This window comes from Nematostella vectensis, chromosome 9 (assembly GCF_932526225.1).
Source record: "Nematostella vectensis chromosome 9, jaNemVect1.1, whole genome shotgun sequence".
Taxonomy (NCBI): Eukaryota; Metazoa; Cnidaria; class Anthozoa; order Actiniaria; family Edwardsiidae; genus Nematostella; species Nematostella vectensis.
The window spans coordinates 15,488,041-15,511,046 of record NC_064042.1 but is presented as its reverse complement, the minus strand read 5'-3'; the positions used below and the strand labels follow the sequence as shown (position 1 = coordinate 15,511,046).

General features: G+C 44.0%; 1 protein-coding gene across 1 annotated transcript; it reads left to right on the top strand.

The window, feature by feature from the left end:
• The first annotated feature begins 4,667 nt into the window (after positions 1-4,667).
• On the top strand, positions 4,668-22,843 carry LOC5516743 (methylcrotonoyl-CoA carboxylase subunit alpha, mitochondrial). The gene is made up of 20 exons (XM_048732836.1): positions 4,668-4,763; positions 4,836-4,876; positions 8,154-8,287; positions 8,418-8,513; positions 8,726-8,847; positions 10,079-10,183; positions 10,729-10,771; positions 10,933-11,054; positions 11,512-11,705; positions 12,158-12,225; positions 13,541-13,695; positions 13,823-13,911; positions 16,065-16,174; positions 16,437-16,653; positions 16,836-16,922; positions 18,499-18,548; positions 19,496-19,633; positions 21,392-21,496; positions 22,242-22,313; positions 22,421-22,843. The coding sequence occupies exons 1-20, from the start codon at positions 4,708-4,710 to the stop codon at positions 22,550-22,552; spliced, it is 2,136 nt and encodes a 711-aa protein (XP_048588793.1). The 5' UTR covers positions 4,668-4,707; the 3' UTR covers positions 22,553-22,843.
• Positions 22,844-23,006: the final 163 nt, after the last annotated feature.

Below are 23,006 nucleotides of genomic sequence, written 5' to 3'. Positions count from 1 at the left end.
AATTGCGTTTCCCCATTGCTTTTTCCACTTTGGCGACCGTATCAAACACAGCTTGATGGTCTTTATCACCAAGGAGCCTCAGCATTAATCAGCGGAAGTGCTCTTTGGGGTACTCCCCGCGCCGTCTGGTAAGCCACACGGAAATGGCTGGACTTCTCGTCTTCTTTGTCCCTTGCCACATTCTTCAATGTTTCTAGCATTTCGAGAGCCTCATACTTGTTAAATTCTGAGACCGACCTTTGCGCGTAGTCGATTACTTTCCTCTTCAACACCGCAATTGAAGGCTTTGTGAAGTCACTGAGGGACTTTTGCAAGTTCTGGTAGTCTTTCTTTAACTTCTGAAAAGAACAATAAAGATCGACTAAGACGGGTGATACGCATGAAGCGTCTCGTTTCCATCTAGTGCATGGCGGATAATTACAGTATACTGGCATAGCAATTAATGCCGCTGAACTTCCGACGTTAGCAGGCCCACGCTCAGTAAGCCGTTACATTCAAGGGCACAGGAGCCCTGAGGGTGGTCCACGTGGGCCGTACACTAAACATACACCTTTAAATGGTCCACCCCGACCCCATTTAAAAGCACACCAAAAAGCGGTCCACGCGGACCCCGTAAAAAATGTACAGACGTAATCCCCAAGCGGTCCACGGTCCAAGCAAACCCGAAAGCGGTCCAGGCACACACGTACCCCGCAAACGGTCCACGCGGACCCCATAAAAACGTACACACGTACCCCGCAAACGGTCCACGCGGACCCAATAAAAGGTACACACGTACCCCGCAAACGGTCTACGCGGACCCCATAAAAACGTACACACGTACACCGCAAACGGTCCACGCGGACCCCTTAAAAACGTACACACGTACCCCGCAAACGGTCCACGCGGACCCCATTAAAACGTACACACGTACCCCGCAAACGGTCCAAGCGGACCTCATAAAAGCGTACACACGTACCACGCTGAGCTGCGAGCCTACAATATCAAACTGAGCTGCGAGCCTACAATCAGTCAACCATCAAACCCATGGGGCAAGTCAAGCTTCACTGCACACCAAATAGGATCACAAGAAAGGTTCACTTCCAGATAATCAAAGAGGCGACGTCATTTCTTTCAGACAGAGTCTGCGAAACACTTAAGCTTCTTGAATGAAGAATGTGTCCACCAAATCGAGCCAGGTCCAAAAGAACCCCTGACAATTAGCATGTTTTACATGACTACAAGGATGTCTTCAGTGGACTTGGAAGGCTGCCGGTACATACCACATAGAAACAGACCCAACTGTGAAACCCAAGCAGAACAATCCCAGGCGTGTCCCTATCCCAGTAAAGGATGAGTTAAAGAAGACGATTGAGGATCTTGAGGAAATGGGAGTAATCGCTAAAGTAACTACTCCAACGCCATGGATAAGCAGCATGGTGGTAGTCCGACAACCAAACAAGCTACGAGTATGCCTAGACCCATCGGAGTTGAACAAGGCCATAATCAGAAACCATTATCCAACTCAAACTATTGAAGAAGTGTCACCCAAACTGACCAATGCCAAGGTATTCTCAGTAGTCGATGCAAAAGATGGATTTCTGCAAGTTGTCTTGGACGAGCCATCAAGCTACCTCACAACATTCTGGACACCTTATGGCCGTTACAGGTGGTTGCGAATGCCATTCGGGATCAAGTCCGCCCCAGAAGAGTTCCAGCGCAGAATCAATGAATGTATTGAAGGCCTTCCAAACATCGCAGCAGTCCATGATGACATCATCATCTATGGAACTGGTGAAACAGAAGAAGAAGCAATAGCATTTCATGATGCAGCTCTCAAAGACCTACTGGAAAGATGCAGAGAACACAACCTGAAGCTCAACCCAAAGAAGCTTAAATTCAAGTTGGACAGAGTGACCTACTTAGGACATGTCCTCAGCGAAGACGAAATCTCTGCTGATCCAGAAAAACTGAAAGCTATCTGTGAGATGCCGCAGGCTGTTGATATTGCAGGCGTCCAGCGCCTCATTGGTGTTGCCACTTACTTGTCCAAATTCCTTCCTCAGCTAAGCACGGTTGCAGAACTTTTCCGAAGTCTGACTGACAAGGACGCAGTGTTTGACTGGCTGCCACAGCACCAGGGAGCCTTTGAGAAGATCAAGATGATGATCACCAAAGCACCGGTATTACACTATTATGATGTCAACAAAGAGGTAACCATTGAAAGTGACAGCTCCAACGTAGGCTTTGGGGCAGTCATTACACAAGAGGGTAACCCCATTGCCTATGCCTCTAGAGCTCTCACTCAGACTGAGCGCAACTATGCTCAAATAGAGAAAGAGTGCTTAGCAATCATGTATGCAACTGAACGTTTTGAACACTACATTCTTGGCAAAGAGAATGTTAGAGTCCTTAAAGATCACAAGCCCCTCGTCATGATCTTCAAGAAGCCCATCCTTACCTGCCCCAAGCGTCTGCAGCGAATGCGACCGCGTCTACAGAAATTCTCGCTTGCTGTAGAGTACAAGCCTGGGCCCACGATGTATCTTAGTGATACCCTATCCCGCACATTACTACCACTCGACCATGCACGTCCAGACACACCAGCCTATCAGATATTCCAGATAAGTGAAGAAGAGAAGATACGAGAAGAAATAGAAGATATCGACATGCAGGAGACGCTGTTTGTGACTGACGAACGATTTGACAACATCAGACGAGAGACAGCCAAAGATCCCTCACTACAAACCTTGATGACAGTCACTAAGCAAGGTTGGCCAGACAACAAAGCTGAAGTTCCCACTTGTATCCGTGAATACTGGCCATACAGAGATGAACTATCAACTCAGAGCGGACTTGCCTTCAGGAGAACCAGGATCGTCATTCCTACAACAATGAGAACCGAGATGACAACACGAGCACATGCGTGACACCTAGGTATCCAGTACACTACAAATACAGCTAGAGACATCATGTATAGGCCAGGCATGTCAGCTGACCTTACAGAAGCAGTACAGCGATGCTCCACCTGTCAAGAAATGCAACCAGCACAGGAGAAAGAGCCAAAGATGACACATCCCATACCTCAGCTACCATGGCAAGCAGTTGCCAGTGATTGCCTGGAAGTGCAAGGCGAACACTACTTGGTCCTAGTAGATCTGTACTCTGACTACATAGAACTAGTTCAGCTCCCAGACATGTCACCTTAAACTCTCATCCAGCAGATGAAACCGATATTTGCAGCCCACGGGACACCAGCAGTTCTTATACCAGACAATTGAACCAACTACAGTTCCCAGGAATTCCATAAGGTCACCAAGGCATGGGAAATATATCACATAACTGTAAGTCCTCATCACCACAAGACTAATGGGAAGGTGGAGTTGGCGGGGAAGATTATCAAGAAAATCATCATAAGGCCAAGAAAGACGGCTCAGACCTGTGGAAGTCACTATTGGAATTGAGAAACTCACCAACTCCAGGAACATCCAGGTCACCAGCACAACGACTTATGTCCTGCCGAACCAGGTCTTTGTTGCCTTGCAGCCAGGCCCTGTACAAGCCCGAAGCACAAGCAGGCCAAACACTATCATGATCTCACAGCGAAGTCACTGCCTAGTCTTGTTGTTGGTCAACCAATAAGGGTGAAGGTACATCAACAACAGGCTCAAAGCAAATGGAAGGCATGGACAGTGGTTTCCATGTCAACAACGCCACGCAGTTACGTTGTACAAGTCAATAGCAGGACGCATCGCAGAAAACGGGTACAGAAATCGGGTACATTTGCGAGACGCTCAACCTGACCTATCAGCTGCACAAGGCCATTCTGCTCCAGAGCCAAGCCACGAAGCAACAAAGTCTTCAGGAATGTCTACCTGCAGTCCAGCACCAGAACCAAGTGGTCCAGGTCCATTAGACGCCACGGCACTTACAGAACCAGTAGTCACACGATCAGGACGAGTTGTGAAGCCTCCACAAAGGCTGATCAATGCTCAGTCATAGTTTACTACGTAGTGACTTTTAAATGCCAGTCATAAACTTTGTTATTTGAAACTGACTTATAGTTATAGTTGCTGTTTAGTCTACAATTGTGTTTAATGTTTGTTGTCCCTAGAAAGGGAGATGTTATGGTATACCTGTTGAATTTGCTAGGCCATGCGCAGCATTGCTTAGCTTGTAGTCAAGGGAACACGAATAAAACACCCCCCACCCCCTATGATTTTCAGGAGTAAATTTCCTGCCCTACGATTTCCCCACATTTCCCCGAGGTGGGGCAGCAATTGACTGGTGCATATTTGTGTTAAATTGTAAAATAAAAATTAAAAAATGCAAATTATTTTTTCACTTCCTGTAGGTACCTATTTCAAAAAACGTTGTCAGTGCGAAACGGCAAATGGCGATTGGCAAATGGCAGTTCTAGGACCGAAAGGAACCATGGGTCTCATTAAATTTCTACTAAATGCTAAAAAATATGGATAAAAGATCATCAATGTATGTCTCTGACATTGCTAGACTTTATTTAACACCTTTAATTTTACAAATGATTAGTACCCAGAAGCACCTTTTGGGCTTAGAACTGCCATTTACTTTTTGCCATTCGCCATTTGCACTGACAACCTTTTTTGAATTAGGTGTATACAACAAATAGGGGACGGCCTAGACAAGGTTGGGTTCCCTGTGTTTTTGTTAAAGCCCGCCATTTTTTCAGCGGTATCTCCTATAACCAAAATGGCCGCCACGTTGGGACGAAAATTATATTGGAAACGATGGATGAATTTGAGCAGGTTAGCTTTTGAATAAGATTTTGTTGATTGAAGCCTGGATTTCTAATTCTTGTCTTGAATTTATTTGTTCAGGAATCCCCTTCATCATTTGCTCATCCGACAGAAATCGTCAGGTTGGTTTTTTTTATTGTAACTCCATGGTGGTATAGTATACGAAAAATGCTTTAACTATTTGAATGAAATATGTATGTCATATTGGCATAACTGGTTCGCAAAATATTAAAAATGTTCCTTTAAATTTCCGAAAAAAAACTATAAATATATTAACTATTGTAATACAAAAACATGTTCGCATTAATGATATGGTACTTGGATCCGGGTTAGTACAGTACAGTAAGGTACTCGTTCCTATTATCGGCCACTTTAGGTTCACGATGAAATATCTCGCGCACAAAAAACATTCAGCTTTCAATATTCATAACAATAAATATTTGGTTATTTGTCATAATAATTCAACCTGGATTGAATTACCTTGTCATCTACAATTAAGATAAAATGCCTTTTAGCAGAGTGGTTCGTTGCCCTATTATCGGCCCTGCCGTCCTATTATCAGCAACTTGCTATTTTCAGAAAAAATAGCACAGTTAACTTGCTTAATTTTGGCTAAAATACCACAGACAATAATCTCTGATAAATGTAGTTTCCAAAAGTGCAATTCAATTCTAATTTAAGCTTCATTTTGCTCTATACTAAGCGATTGAAAAATGACATTACGCTGACATCACAATGCACGACGAAACTCACAATCGCTCAAATAGGTTTTGAATCGTTTGAGTGTCTGATAAAGATTACAGGAAACTGAGGCTGAATCAAAGGCCAGAAAGCACCCTGGAAACGGCAACAGAATGGCGGATTTGCGGAGCAATTTTCATGGTAATCGGTAAATGTTGGAGAATTTGTACAGTCTTTTTAGTCCTCACGTTTCTCCCAAAGACAATTTTTAGTGCACTATTTCAGGATGCGTAAGAATAAATTGTCTTGGCTAAGCAAAATAATAAACAATCATAAAAAGCTTTTGAAAACATGTTCCACGTTGTTTTTCGAATTCATGTGTCTTTTTCAACTTGTTCTTCTTAGTTTAACGAAATATTTGACATTATTTTCAGGTGGCCGATAATAGGACATGGCCAATAATATGTACGAGTCCCTTATTATCGGACACCTTAGTTTTGCAATTTAATTATCTGCGACCAAACATAATGAGTGTTGAGTTTACAGCAATGAATCACTATTTGAAATATTTCAACCTAAATAATAAAAATTTGATGGCCAAATTCAGGTAAGAAGTGTTTGGCTTATCTATTATTGGACACTCTAACCTGTTATCAGACAGGCTTGCCCTATTGTCGGACAGCAGATTTCCTCGAGAAATCAACACAAAAATTATGCATAAGTTTGACTAAAACATTGCAGACAATAACTGTAGACTAATGTAGTTTGTACATAGTAGTTTGAGATAGGTGCGATATCGAACATTATCACTGATATCTGATATTGAGATTAGGATAATATCATTGTTTTGCTCTTATTATATGCTATTAGATAGTGGTTAGACCCCTTTCCTCTCCTCTCCTTATCCCTCGATATTGTGATATTATCTTAGATTATCTTATTATCATCTACTAGATGTCTATTTAGATACCCTCCTTCCCTCTGCTGGACCCTTGATATTGTGATACTATCGAAGATAATCTTTTTAGAATCTACTATTTATCTATTTAGATAACCAATCTACTAGATCTCTATTTAGTTCCTCTCCTTCCATCTGCTCTACCCCTCGATATTGTAATATTATCGGAGATTATCTTATTACAATCTATTAGATGTCTATTTAAATCCTCTCCTTCCATCTGCTTTACCCCTCGATATTGTGATTTTATCGGAGATTATCTTATTAGAATCTACTAGATGTCTATTTAGATCCTCTCCTTCCATCTGCTCTACCCCTCGATATTGTGATATTATCGGAGATTTTCTTATTAGAATCTACTAGATATCTATAGAGATTCCTTCGTCCTCTCTGAAGGACCCCTTGATATTATTGGATATATTCACTACAAAATCTACTGTGACTGTCATGTTTGTAGAACGAGTATATATGTGATATTATATGATATCATCAAGTCACGAGATGCAATAATCAAGGTTCAACACAGCAGTTCTAAGGTTATAGTATCTAGTTATAATTAGATGTTCTATCTAATGTGTAAATCTTGTGATATTATCTGATATTATCAAGTCATGAGATGCAATAATCTAGGTTCAACATGGCAGTTCTATGGGCATAAGATCTGATAAATATCAGAAATTAGATTTGTGAGCTTTGTTATAATATCGACTAAATATCTGATACTAGAACCCTGTGAAAAAATATCTGATTTATATCCGATTTTAGATGAGTGATAAATATCATATAAATATCAAAGTGCCAGAACAGTTCGATATCGTGCCTAAGTTCATAGCTGTCAACCTTGCTTCAGGCAAAATCCTGAGAAAATACAGTGAATGTATCTGAAGTACCAAGATAGCTAATGCTTGAGAATACAGTAAATGTATGGATATTTTCAAGAAAATTAGGCTTGAGAAAAGGTTCAAAATCTTGAGACTCCCGCCTAATGCAGGAGAGTTGACAGCTGTTTGTAAAAGACACATTCTTCTCTTTAGCAAGCAATTCAAAACTGATGTAATTCAAGCTAGCCCAAAGTTTTACAGAAACAAAGGACCAATAGCATCCTGGGGCATGGGCAACAAAATGTTAGATCCACTAAGCAATTAATTATTATTTCTAGTTTTGAGAATTAATAAACAAAGATTTGAAAAATATTTTTTGTTAAATGTTATTTATTAATCTTGTTTTCCTATAATATGAGATTTCTTATCAGGGAGGGTCACCATTTTTGTCCAAAGAAGTATCAGAAAATAGGTTTGGGTACCCTTGTCTTATTTATGACCTTGATTTATTTTCCATGTGCTCTTTGTGTTTTGATATGAAATGTGGTTCTGTATACACGCTGAGTTGAATGCAGCTAAAAAAAAGACTGGTCGCATCTTGGTAGAGGAGGCTAAAAATTTGAAATGGATCAGTCTGAAAGGGGGGGGGGTATGAAAAAGTCTGTTATGTAGGTGGTTGGGCGCTAAAGCGCTTAAAGTTAAATCTTAATCCTAATCCAGATGGTGGTAAAGCATAATCACAGATTATGCCAGGGTCGCTTCTGGTATAAAATGGATTTTAATGAAAATAAGAAGACAAATATAACAATATGTGGCAAACTTCATTTCGCTCTGATTGAGAGCAAGTTTAAAGAAATCAACACAAAATTGGGTAACACCTAGTATGAACATCTTACTTGTGCAGAAGACTCACAGCCTTTTTTAATCCTTCTTCACTAGTTCCAATAAGTAAAATACTGGTAGCTAACCGAGGCGAAATAGCATGCCGGGTTATGCACACTGCGAGACGCATGGGAGTCCAAACAGTGGCGGTTTATAGCGATGCAGACGCGAAATCCCTACATGTCAGTTTGGTAAGCAGAGATTAAGACATCACATGTTTTAGTATTATTTCATTTCTATTATTTTTGTTTACAATTCTAACTCCCCCCTACTGTAGTATTGAGGCCGACACATGTTTGTTACTGGTGCATTAATGTCCAGGCTGACGAGGCATACCGTATTGGTCCTGCACCTTCAAGTGAGAGTTACCTCAAAATGCACAAGATCATGGAAGTTGCAAAGAAAACAGGGGCACAGGTAAGAAAACTAGTCATGAAATTATCATAATCTCAAAACATTGAACCAATGCAGAAAAAGCAAAATGATACACAAGATATCATTTGTTTTCTTTTTTTTAATTCATTTGATTTTTTTATTTTATGTTTCAACTTTGTGTCATTTATTTTATATTCCATTTCACATTATTCCTTTCAATTGCTTATTTTTAAATATTTTCCCATCTCTTCAAGGCTATTCATCCTGGGTACGGGTTTTTGTCTGAAAGTCCTGAATTTGCTGATTTGTGTCAAGAGGAGAATATAATATTTATTGGACCCCCTGCCTCAGCAATACGAGATATGGGCATAAAAAGGTAATTTAGCCAGTCTTAAAACATTGACATTATTATTTAGCTGTACATACCAGTGAGGACACAACAAATCTGTACTTGAAATTAGACCTTATGGGTCTAATTCTTCCAACAGAATCCTTTATGTTGTTTAGAGTAAAGAGCAGTTTTAGTAAAACCACCTAATAACCTCTGACAATCTATAAATTATAAGCTCCCAAGTGGAGCTGGTCAAATATTAACAGGGTACCCATCTTAATTCGTAGTGGTAATAAAATGCTAGAGACTTCTGGAGTTTTCTAATGGAGTTATACAACATACTCTCTTCCATATTGTCTATTCATTTCCATTCCAGTACCTCAAAGTCAATCATGAGCGATGCTGGGGTCCCTATAATACAGGGCAACATACTCTCTTCCCTATTGTCTATTCATTTCTATTCCAGTACCTCAAAGTCAATCATGAGCGATGCTGGGGTCCCTATAATACAGGGCAACATACTCTCTTCCCTATTGTCTATTCATTTCTATTCCAGTACCTCAAAGTCAATCATGAGCGATGCTGGGGTCCCTATAATACAGGGCAACATACTCTCTTCCCTATTGTCTATTCATTTCTATTCCAGTACCTCAAAGTCAATCATGAGCGATGCTGGGGTCCCTATAATACAGGGCAACATACTCTCTTCCCTATTGTCTATTCATTTCTATTCCAGTACCTCAAAGTCAATCATGAGCGATGCTGTGGTCCCTATAATACAGGGCAACATACTCTCTTCCCTATTGTCTATTCATTTCTATTCCAGTACCTCAAAGTCAATCATGAGCGATGCTGGGGTCCCTATAATACAGGGCAACATACTCTCTTCCCTATTGTCTATTCATTTCTATTCCAGTACCTCAAAGTCAATCATGAGCGATGCTGGGGTCCCTATAATACAGGACAACATACTCTCTTCCCTATTGTCTATTCATTGCTATTCCAGTACCTCAAAGTCAATCATGAGCGATGCTGGGGTCCCTATAATACAGGGCAACATACTCTCTTCCCTATTGTCTATTCATTGCTGTTCCAGTACCTCAAAGTCAATCATGAGCGATGCTGGGGTCCCTATAATACAGGGCAACATACTCTCTTCCCTATTGTCTATTCATTGCTATTCCAGTACCTCAAAGTCAATCATGAGTGATGCTGGGGTCCCTATAATACAGGGCAACATACTCTCTTCCCTATTGTCTATTCATTTCTATTCCAGTACCTCAAAGTCAATCATGAGCGATGCTGGGGTCCCTATAATACAGGGATATCATGGGGAGGACCAGTCTGTTGTGAGGTTGCAACAGGAAGCAGAAAGAATTGGGTAGGAATTTGTCTATCTAAGCTACTTGAATATTTTAACCGTTATATTATGGTTAGATTGGTTTTAATATTTGCTAGTGAGGACTCACAGTGGGGCATGAATATCCTTACCCAAACAGTATATAGTAAAATCCTTAAGCAATAAAAAAAAAAATAGACAAAACAGCTTCAAAAGAAAGTACATATTATGCATCTTCTTTGTTTGATTAAAAAAGTAATTTGTAGATGCTAAAAACCTTGTTTGGTCATCCTTATATTTTGGGGGATGGAAGGGAATATTTTTAAGGGTATGCCTATTTATTAACTATTTTGTGTCTATGGGGGTGGGGCCTCATTCAAGGCAGGGTGATTAGAAGCATGGCGCCAAAACAAGCTTTAATAGCCCCTGATGCTTATTTATTAACTATTTTGTGTCTATGGGGGTGAGGCCTCATTCAAGGCAGGGTGATTAGAAACATGGCGCCAAAACGAGCTTAAAGAGCATGCAACCTTCTGTGAAGATTGACAAATTGTTGTGTGATGCTCATGATGTACATTGTGGTTCAGGTATCCTGTGATGCTGAAGGCTGTCAGAGGAGGTGGGGGCAAGGTTAGTATTATTACTATCTTTACATAGGGATTTTAACACCATGGTCTGAGCCTTGAGTCCCTAGCTCCAGAAAAGCCTTGAAACCCCCTGATTCTGGCGTCACCATTGTATTACACTCTGTGAGAATTTCTCCTGAGGAATTTTGAACATTACGCTTGCAGGGTATGAGGATAGTCAACTCCCCAGACGAGTTTCATGAAATGCTTGAATCTGCCAAGAATGAATCCATCAAATCTTTCAATGATGACAGTATGCTGGTGGAGAAATTTGTTGAAACACCAAGGTACACAAGGACATGTTTAGTGCAATGTGTACATGATATGCGTAGGGTGTACTGAAGACACCAAGGTACACAAGGACATGTTTAGTGCAATGTGTACATGATATGCGTAGGGTGTACTGGAGACACCAAGGTACACATGGACATGTATAGTGCAATGTGTACAAGATATTGGTAGGGTGTACTGGAGACACCAAGGTACACAAGGACATGTTTAGTGCAATGTGTACATGATATGCGTAGGGTGTACTGGAGACACCAAGGTACACATGGACATAGTTAGTGCAATGTGTACACAATGAAATAAAAGCTAAAGATTTGTTTTGATATATTGTCTTTAGTATAGTAGGTTATAAAATGGAATTCATTCTCTCATCACCTTTTCAAAAATGTGCCTTATGTTAGTTAGAAACTCTAAATAACTTTCATGCTTGTGGTTAATCTTTCTCTCAATTCCCAGGCATGTGGAGGTACAAGTATTTGGTGACAGACAGGGAAACGTGGTCTACCTCTACGAGAGAGACTGCAGCGTGCAGCGTAGACATCAGAAGATCATAGAGGAAGCACCTGCCCCTGGAGTATCGGATGAGGTGCGGCGTAGCATTGGTGAGGCTGCTGTCAGGGCTGCCAAGGCTGTTGGCTATTTCGGCGCAGGTATGTTATCAAATTACCATTCTAAAAGAATTTTGTAAAGTATGGCCTTTACATGTATAAAAGAACATTGCAAAGAAGTATTAAATAAATCCTTCTCGTGTTTAAACCTATCCCACCTTTCCACATTTCTCCACGTTTTGTTTCTTGGGGCTGACAAGAGCTAAAAGTTATATACCCCTCCCCCTTATGAATACCCCCTACCACTGCATATGGATATGACCAGCTTTGGAGAAATTTTCTTGTCTGTAGTGTAAAATCAACTTTTAATTTTTAATGGATATTTGAAATTATCTTTTGTCACAATTTGCAATCAAATTTTACAAGTTTCTCCTCTGAATTTCCCAATATTAGAGCTTCCCTCTTTATATTTTATCCGCAATATACTATTTTGTATGAATTAGTTTCTGAAAAAAAAATGTTATTAAAATTGATGTTATTATTCTTACTCGTAGGCACAGTTGAGTTTATTATGGATTCAAGTCAGAACTTTTACTTTATGGAAATGAACACCAGGCTGCAGGCAAGTTTGTTCACCTTATTCCACACTTTTTTGTAAAACTCCCCACCCCCCATCTTCCATGACAGGGATGATCACTGGGCCGATACCACCCCCATCTTCCATGACAGGGATTATCACTGGGCCGATATCACCCCCCATCTTCCATGACAGGGATGATCACTGGGCCGATACCACCCCCCATCTTCCATGACAGGGATGATCACTGGGCCAATACCACCCCCCATCTTCCATGACAGGGATGATCACTGGGCCGATACCACCCCCCATCTTCCATGACAGGGATGATCACTGGGCCGATACCACCCCCCATCTTCCATGACAGGGATTATCACTGGGCCAATACCACCCCCCATCTTCCATGACAGGGATTATCACTGGGCCGATACCACCCCCCATCTTCCATGACAGGGATGATCACTGGGCCAATACCACCCCCCATCTTCCATGACAGGGATTATCACTGGGCCGATACCACCCCCCATCTTCCATGACAGGGATGATCACTGGGCCGATACCACCCCCCATCTCCCATGACAGGGATTATCACTGGGCCGGTACCACCCCCCATCTTCCATGACAGGGATGATCACTGGGCCAATACCACCCCCCATCTTCCATGACAGGGATTATCACTGGGCCGATACCACCCCCCATCTCCCATGACAGGGATTATCACTGGGCCGATACCACCCCCCATCTTCCATGACAGGGATTATCAGTGGGCCGATACCACCCCCCATCTTCCATGACAGGGATGATCACTGGGCCGATACCACCCCCCATCTTCCATGACAGGGATTATCACTGGGCCGATACCACCCCCCATCTTCCATGACAGGGATGATCACTGGGCCGATACCACCCCCCATCTTCCATGACAGGGATGATCACTGGGCCGATACCACCCTCTCCATCTACAGGCAGGGCATCCAATCTCAGGATTGGCCAGTGGGGTTTTACTAAATACCTCCCCTCCCCCCTCAGGTAGAATATCCCATCACAGAGATGATCACAGGGCTTGACCTAGTTGGAGTTTTACTAAATACCTCCCCTCCCCCCTCAGGTAGAATATCCCATCACAGAGATGATCACACGGCTTGACCTAGTTAGGGTTTTACTAACGAAATACCTACCCTCCCCCCTCAGGTAGAACATCCCATCACAGAGATGATCACAGAGCTTGACATGGTTAGGGTTTTACTAGCGAAATACCTACCCTCCCCCCTCAGGTGGAACATCCCATCACGAGATGATCACAGGGCTTGACTTGGTTAGGGTTTTACTAACGAAATACCTACCCTCCCCCCCCCCTCAGGTAGAACATCCCATCACAGAGATGATCACAGGGCTTGACTTGGTCGAGTGGCAGCTAAAGATAGCAGCAGGAGAAGATCTCCCTCTAAAGCAGGAAGAGGTACAGCTGCATGGCCACGCCTTTGAGGCAAGGGTGTATGCCGAGGATCCCAGCAGGTACGATTTCTAAGCAGAGTTTCTGTTATAACGGTTGTTTATAAGGTTGGAATGACCAAAGGTTTTAAGCAGATTTCTCAAGCCAAATTTCCAATGTTGAGAAGAATAACTGCTTGTACTTTTCTAGTGACTTCTTGCCAGGGGCCGGTCCCCTTCTCCATCTCACAACACCACAGGAAACCCAGCACATCAGAATAGATACTGGAGTCAGACAAGGTAATGTTCCTGGAACCAATACACTTTCCCCTCACAAGTAGACACCATGGTCGCACAATACACTTTCCCCTCACAAGTAGACACCATGGTCGCACAATACACTTTCCCCTCACAAGTAGACACCATGGTCGCACAATACACTTTCCCCTTACAAGTAGACACCATGGTCGCACAATACACTTTCCCCTTACAAGTAGACACCATGGTCGCACAATACACTTTCCCCTCACAAGTAGACACCATGGTCGCACAATACACTTTCCCCTCACAAGTAGACACCATGGTCGCACAATACACTTTCCCCTCACAAGTAGACACCATGGTCGCACAATACACTTTCCCCTCACAAGTAGACACCATGGTCGCACAATACACTTTCCCCTTACAAGTAGACACCATGGTCGCACAATACACTTTCCCCTCACAAGTAGACACCATGGTCGCACAATACACTTTCCCCTCACAAGTAGACACCATGGTCGCACAATACACTTTCCCCTCACAAGTAGACACCATGGTCGCACAATACACTTTCCCCTCACAAGTAGACACCATGGTCGCACAATACACTTTCCCCTCACAAGTAGACACCATGGTCGCACAATACACTTTCCCCTCACAAGTAGACACCATGGTCGCACAATACACTTTCCCCTTACAAGTAGACACCATGGTCGCACAATACACTTTCCCCTCACAAGTAGACACCATGGTCGCACAATACACTTTCCCCTCACAAGTAGACACCATGGTCGCACAATACACTTTCCCCTTACAAGTAGACACCATGGTCGCACAATACACTTTCCCCTCACAAGTAGACACCATGGTCGCACAATACACTTTCCCCTTACAAGTAGACACCATGGTCGCACAATACACTTTCCCCTCACAAGTAGACACCATGGTCGCACAATACACTTTCCCCTCACAAGTAGACACCATGGTCGCACAATACACTTTCCCCTCACAAGTAGACACCATGGTCGCACAATACACTTTCCCCTCACAAGTAGACACCATGGTCGCACAATACACTTTCCCCTCACAAGTAGACACCATGGTCGCACAATACACTTTCCCCTCACAAGTAGACACCATGGTCGCACAATACACTTTCCCCTCACAAGTAGACACCATGGTCGCACAATACACTTTCCCCTCACAAGTAGACACCATGGTCGCACAATACACTTTCCCCTCACAAGTAGACACCATGGTCGCACAATACACTTTCCCCTCACAAGTAGACACCATGGTCGCACAATACACTTTCCCCTCACAAGTAGACACCATGGTCGCACAATACACTTTCCCCTCACAAGTAGACACCATGGTCGCACAATACACTTTCCCCTCACAAGTAGACACCATGGTCGCACAATACACTTTCCCCTTACAAGTAGACACCATGGTCGCACAATACACTTTCCCCTCACAAGTAGACACCATGGTCGCACAATACACTTTCCCCTCACAAGTAGACACCATGGTCGCACAATACACTTTCCCCTCACAAGTAGACACCATGGTCGCACAATACACTTTCCCCTTACAAGTAGACACAATGGTCGCACAATACACTTTCCCCTTACAAGTAGACACCATGGTCGCACAATACACTTTCCCCTCACAAGTAGACACCATGGTCGCACAATACACTTTCCCCTCACAAGTAGACACCATGGTCACACAATACACTTTCCCCTCACAAGTAGACACCATGGTCGCACAATACACTTTCCCCTCACAAGTAGACACCATGGTCGCACAATACACTTTCCCCTCACAAGTAGACACCATGGTCGCACAATACACTTTCCCCTTACAAGTAGACACCATGGTCGCACAATACACTTTCCCCTCACAAGTAGACACCATGGTCGCACAATACACTTTCCCCTTACAAGTAGACACCATGGTCGCACAATACACTTTCCCCTTACAAGTAGACACCATGGTCGCACACTGTTTTCTGCACACTATCCCTCTGTGCAAAGAATGGGAGATTTTTGGCCCCAACCAGTTGGTATCTGGCCTCTAATCTCCTCTTCGCGGGTTGGGGGGGGAGCGGTTATTTTTTGCTATTCAGCTTTTAAAACTAAGAGAATGGGAGATTTGAGATGTAATTTTGGCATTGACCTGTGTTGCAGGTGATCAAGTATCCACCTACTATGATCCGATGATTGCTAAGCTGGTGGTCTGGTCAGAAACTCGTCCCTCTGCACTTCGTCTCCTTAAAGAATCTCTTAAGAAGTATAATGTGAGTCTCTTGATAATTCCAAGAAGTACAGTGTAAGTCTCTTGATAATTCCAAGAAGTATAATGTAAGTCTCTTGATAATTCCAAGAAGTATAATGTAAGTCTCTTGATAATTCCAAGAAGTACAATGTAAGTCTCTTGATAATTCCAAGAAGTACAATGTAAGTCTCTTGATAATTCCAAGAAGTATAATCAGAAGGTACAGGAAAAAATTAAAAGTCTCCAATAACTGTTTAAATGACTTTTACTGTGTTTTTGCACAGGTTGTGGGGCTGGAAACGAACATCTCATTCCTGACTAGCTTGTGCGATCACAACAGCTTCCAGGCCGGCGATGTCCACACGGACTTTATCAAGCAGCACATGGCAGATCTGTTCCCTGCCAAGGGGTCGATGCCTGGTGATGACGTTGCTCAAGCTGGTTTGGCCTTGCTGTTACTGGAAAGAGAGCAGCGCAATGAGAAAGCAGCCGCCTCAAGCGGTGAGTATTGGGACCTTAATAATCCGTTAGGTCCAGGATACCACCATTACAGGTGTCTCTAGTGTATTATTATTTCCTCTTAGTCAGGGACAGAACCTCAAGCTCTTGAGGCCATGCTGGTATTCCCGTGTACCCACCTTACTGGAGATGCAAATACTTATCCTTTTATTATGTGATTGTAGATACTTTCTCCCTTTGGAACACCAGTGGGTCATTTCGGATAAATAGCGAGCTCAGGCGAAGAATTCGCCTAAATGATGGTGATGCAAGTAAGTATGAATATGATCACGTGATATGCTCTCACCAGATGCTAGCAGCATGGCCCAAATGGCATGGGATACCTGTGCGTAGGACAGAATGATCCATGCTTGCATTCTGACATGGGTAGTCCTTGCGACTTCTACTTGAAGGACTCAGACATAGAGCCTACCTGCTGGGACTGAGGGCATGGGACTGAGGGCATGGCACTGAGGGCATGGGACTGAGGGCATGGCACTGAGGGCATGGGACTGAGGGCATGGGACTGAGGGCATGGGACTGAGGGCATGGGACTGAGGGCATGGGACTGAGGGCATGGGACTGAGGGCATGGGACTGAGGGCATGGGACTGAGGGCATGGGACTGAGGGCATGGGACTGAGGGCATGGGACTGAGGGCATGGGACTGAGGGCGTGGGACTGAGGGCATGGGACTGAGGGCATGGGACTGAGGGCATGGGAGTGAGGGCATGGAGTGAGGGCATGGGACTGAGGGCATGGGACTGAGGGCATGGAGTGAGGGCATGGGACTGAGGGCATGGGACTGAGGGCATGGGACTGAGGGCATGGGACTGAGGGCGTGGGACTGAGGGCATGGGACTGAGGGCATGGGACTGAGGGCATGGGACTGAGGGCATGGGACTGAGGGCATGGGACTGAGGGCATGGGACTGAGGGCATGGGACTGAGGGCATGGAGTGAGGGCATGGGACTGAGGGCATGGGACTGAGGGCATGGGACTGAGGGCATGGGACTGAGGGCATGGGACTGAGGGCATGGGACTGAGGGCATGGGACTGAGGGCATGGGGCTGAGGGCATGGCACTGAGGGCATGGGACTGAGGGCATGGGACTGAGGGCATGGGACTGAGGGCATGGGACTGAGGGCATGGGACTGAGGGCATGGAGTGAGGGCATGGGACTGAGGGCATGGGACTGAGGGCATGGGACTGAGGGCATGGGACTGAGGGCATGGGACTGAGGGCATGGGACTGAGGGCATGGGACTGAGGGCGTGGGACTGAGGGCGTGGGACTGAGGGCATGGGACTGAGGGCATGGAGTGAGGGCATGGGACTGAGGGCATGGAGTGAGGGCATGAGACTGAGGGCATGGGACTGAGGGCATGGGACTGAGGGCATGGGACTGAGGGCATGGGACTGAGGGCATGGGACTGAGGGCATGGGACTGAGGGCATGGGACTGAGGGCATGGGACTGAGGGCATGGGACTGAGGGCATGGGACTGAGGGCATGGGACTGAGGGCATGGGACTGAGGGCATGGGACTGAGGGCATGGCACTGAGGGCATGGGACTGAGGGCATGGGACTGAGGGCATGGGACTGAGGGCATGGAGTGAGAGAAAGAGAGCACTACAGTTAACAATGTTTTGCCCAAACACTCAATGACTGGGCTCTCGGTGATGCCATGAACCTCTAGCTTAGAGTTAAGCCTGTATCAATGAGCTATCCTAGCGTTTTTATTCGATTAGAAAATAAGATAGGCGCTTAATCTGATAGTGCATTGTACTAGCATTAACGTTTCACTAAGCTTGAATGTTTCGCTAAGCATGGCATTTTCTCCTTATTTCAGAGATCGAAATGTTCATCACATACAACCGAGATGGATCATTTGATATCGAGGTTTGAGAAACGTTTTATTTGATAAAACTAACTGCTAACAGAGATGGAGGCAGAGAATGTCTCAATCTCCATTTGGGTTGATATGTAGGGACATGCCACACTATGGGGGAGGGGGGGTATTCTCGTATTTTCCGAATCGCGGTGGGTTCGGCCACGTTGTATCGCCCACATCTATAATAGTAGTTTCGCCCACGCATTAAGGTGTTTCGCCCACGGAAAAAATACGGGTTACTCTCGGCCTCTCTTATCAGAAGACATTTTGTTCGAACGTATATCGCGCTGCTTTAGAAAAATCAAAACAAATGGAATACTCTATCGATCGCAACGATCTTTATGGCAAAAAAAAGGTCAGATATGTGGGATTCTTTTTCGCCATTAAATATAGCTCTGATAAGTGGAATTAGGTCGGATTCTGCCTTATTCTGTTTGATGCGCTTGTTTATGAGAGAGCGTAAACCGGCATATTTCAGTCGTTGTTCTACAAAGACACTAGAACAACGATAGTGAACTCGCTCCTTCGGCGTGCGTGAGGCTATAACTATTCCAGTGCTCTCCTGATTGCCACGATCTTTATTTCAAATTAAAGCCATATATAGGGGAAATTTTTATAGACGTGGGCGATACAACCTGTTACCGTAAAATACTTCGCACTACTCTTCACCACGGGGGGGGGGGGGGGGGGGGGGTGAGTTTTTGAGAAAGGGGCAAAAACAAGTCAACTAAATAGAATACAAATCAATTTCCATGTTCGCTGATTGGCCAATAAACAAGTAAAGATATTTTCCAAGAACTACCAAGTCCCCCGCAAACGATGAAGCTTCATGAACAATGTATCATTGAAAAATTCATTTTCCAACACCTTTACCTTAACTCTTTCCCTAGGCCTTAAGGTGTTAGTTATACCACCTCCATAATAAGCTAATACCATTGTGTCGTTGTTTCCACAGATCGGTGATGAGTTGTTCAATGTGAGCGGGTCCTTGAGCAGGGAAGGCGGGAAGACCATGTTGACGGCTACTGTTAATGGCCGCATATGCAAGTCAGCACTGGTAGATCAGGATGGGACCCTGCACCTCTTCACCAAGGTGAGTGCCACAACCCTGTCATGGTTGAATGTGTTACTTGAATCGGTTGAATGTGTTGTCACGGTTGAATGTGTCCCTTACTTGTCACAATTGAATGTGTTACTTTTACTTGTCACGGTTGAATGTGTTACTTTTACTTGTCACGGTTGAATGTGTTACTTGTCACGGTTGAATGTGTTACTTGTCACGGTTGAATGTGTTACTTTTACTTGTCACGGTTGAATGTGTTACTTGTCACGGTTGAATGTGTTACTTGTCTCGGTTGAATGTGTTACTTGTCTCGGTTGAATGTGTTACTTGTCTCGGTTGAATGTGTTACTTGTCTCGGTTGAATGTGTTACTTGTCTCGGTTGAATGGGTCACTTGTCACGGTTGAATGGGTCACTTGTCACGGTTGAATGTGTTACTTGTCACGGTTGAATGTGTTACTTGTCACGGTTGAATGTGTTACTTGTCTTGGTTGAATGTGTTACTTGTCACGGTTGAATGTGTTACTTGTCACGGTTGAATGTGTTGTCACGGTTGAATGTGTTACTTGTCTCGGTTGAATGGGTCACTTGTCACGGTTGAATAGGTCACTTGTCACGGTTGAATGTGTTACTTGTCACGGTTGAATGTGTTACTTGTCTCGGTTGAATGTGTTACTTGTCTCGGTTGAATGTGTTACTTGTCTCGGTTGAATGTGTTACTTGTCACGGTTGAATGTGTTACTTGTCTCGGTTGAATGGGTCACTTGTCACGGTTGAATGGGTCACTTGTCACGGTTGAGTGTGTTACTTGTTACGGTTGAATGTGTTACTTGTCAGGGTTGAATGTGTTACTTGTCTCGGTTGAATGGGTCACTTGTCACGGTTGAATGTGTTACTTGAATCGGTTGAATGTGTTGTCACGGTTGAATGTGTTACTTGAATCGGTTGAATGTGTTGTCACGGTTGAATGTGTTACTTGTCACGGTTGAATGTGTTACTTGTCACGGTTGAATGTGTCACATGTCATGGTTGAATGTGTTACTTGTCTCGGTTGAATGTGTTACTTGTCTCGGTTGAATGTGTTACTTGTCTCGGTTGAATGTGTTGTCACGGTTGAATGTGTCCCTTGTCACGGTTGAATGTGTTACTTGTCACGGTTGAATGTGTTACTTGTCACGGTTGAATGTGTTGTCACGGTTGAATGTGTCACATGTCATGGTTGAATGTGTTACTTGTCACGGTTGAATGTGTCACATGTCATGGTTGAATGTGTTACTTGTCTCGGTTGAATGTGTTACTTGTCTTGGTTGAATGTGTTACTTGTCACGGTTAAATGTGTTACTTGTCACGGTTGAATGTGTTACTTGTCTCGGTTGAATGTGTTGTCACGGTTGAATGTGTTACTTGTCAGGGTTGAATGTGTTACTTGTCTCGGTTGAATGGGTCACTTGTCACGGTTGAATGTGTTACTTGTCTCGGTTGAATGTGTTACTTGTCTTGGTTGAATGTGTTACTTGTCACGGTTGAATGTGTAACTTGTCTCGGTTGAATGTGTTACTTGTCTCGGTTGAATGTGTTACTTGTCTCGGTTGAATGTGTTACTTGTCTCGGTTGAATGTGTTGTCACGGTTGAATGTGTCCCTTACTTGTCACGGTTGAATGTGTTACTTGTCACGGTTAAATGTGTTACTTGTCTCGGTTGAATGTGTTGTCACGGTTGAATGTGTCCCTTGTCTCGGTTGAATGTGTTACTTGTCACGGTTGAATGTGTTACTTGTCACCGTTACAGGATGGCTGCCGCAGACTGCATCGTCACGTGCCCAAGTACCTCAAATCAACACTAGGCGGGGCCGTGGGCGGAGCTGCTGCCCCGATGCCTGGTAACATTGTCAAGGTAAATGTGATGAATGACATTGCCATGGTTATCTTAAGTGTGACATTGCCGTGGTTACGTGCCGATGCCTGGTAACATTGTCAAGGTAAATGTGATGAATGACATTGTCATGGTTATCTTAAGTGTGACATTGCCATGGTTACGTGCCGATGCCTGGTAACATTGTCAAGGTAAATGTGATGAATGACATTGCCATGGTTATCTTAAGTGTGACATTGCCAAGGTTAATGTAGTGGATAACTTTGATAAATCAGTATTCGAAGGCGCGCCGTAATAATTTAATTTGTGAGTAGTTTCATTTGGAGCCTTGCTCTGGCCCTGTTAAAAGCATACCCTGGCTTTCTGATTAGGCTTCCTATGACCCTGGATAACAGGGACCTTAGCAAGGACACGACGACAACGAGCTTTCATTTTCAAACCAGTAGCAACTCAAACAGCTAACCCTTATCGTCAGAAACAGAAAAAAATGCACTAACAATTGACCGTGAAGCTGGGGGTTTCTTGTTGTAAACGGCTAAAATAAATGAGACAACGCATAATTATCGCGTACATCTTTTGAGTTCGCAATGCACTTGAATTGTTTTCTACTACCCCGCCTTTCTCACGGCTCATCCCACTCTCACGGCTCATCCCTAAGCACAGGGAATCCCGGTGAAATTCCAGGCAGACAAATGTGGTCAATGAGCAACACATATAATCGATACAGTGACGTGTTAACGAATTGATGGTTGCTCTTATGGTACAGGTCCTGGTGGAACCGGGCCAAGAAGTCGAGCAAGGACAAGTGCTGGTTGTCATGGAAGCCATGAAGATGGAGGTGAGATTTCTAACCTGAAGGAGAGGGGGTGGGGTGGTGGAGGGGTAGCTCCGAGCAATGGATTTAATACTTAAAAATAAGGTCTCAAATATTTTTTTTATTCCCAGCATTCAATACGGTCACCCAAAGCGGGCGTGATTGACAGGGTGTTGTGCTCAGTGGGAGGCTCGGTTACCAGGCACGCGCAGCTCGTTCAGTTCAAAGACCAGGCTGAGACACAGGAAGAAGACGTCGATTAACGTCACCGACATGACGTCACCAACATGACGTCACGATTAGCAAAATAATTCAGCGTGTGCTTGTGGCAACCAATTTACACTTGTACCTCAGTAGATATTTGAATGGACCATAAAGAGCGTTGGTCCCAGAAGTATTATTTGGGTACATAGTATTTGTGGGTATCCTGCTGTTCGTAATGTGACGTCACCCTAAATTACCAGGGTCTCCCCAGTTTCTCACAGGCGACTACAGGAAACCCGGATGGGCTAAAGTGCTTGTATGACATTGTAAATAAAGGGACAATATTGCGATTTGTAGTATAAAGCTTTATTTTGCTACTTACTACCAAGCTAAATTAAACAAGTCGTGAGGCTTCGATTCTACTCAACCTGCGTACCACTACATTTCGCACAGAAAGGCTGCTCTTTTTCCGCGAAGAAAAAAACGCTTGCGACACAGGATGGTGCTAACCCT

What these genes read in the sequence shown, in the direction of transcription:
- LOC5516743 (XM_048732836.1), top strand. Translation starts at nt 4,708, where the DNA reads ATGGCCGCCACGTTGGGACGAAAATTATATTGGAAACGATGGATGAAT. An exon ending in AGATACTGGAGTCAGACAAG is followed by an intron (nt 13,912 to 16,064) that starts GTAATGTTCCTG and finishes CCTGTGTTGCAG; the next exon opens with GTGATCAAGTATCCACCTAC. An exon ending in CCCTGCACCTCTTCACCAAG is followed by an intron (nt 19,634 to 21,391) that starts GTGAGTGCCACA and finishes TCACCGTTACAG; the next exon opens with GATGGCTGCCGCAGACTGCA.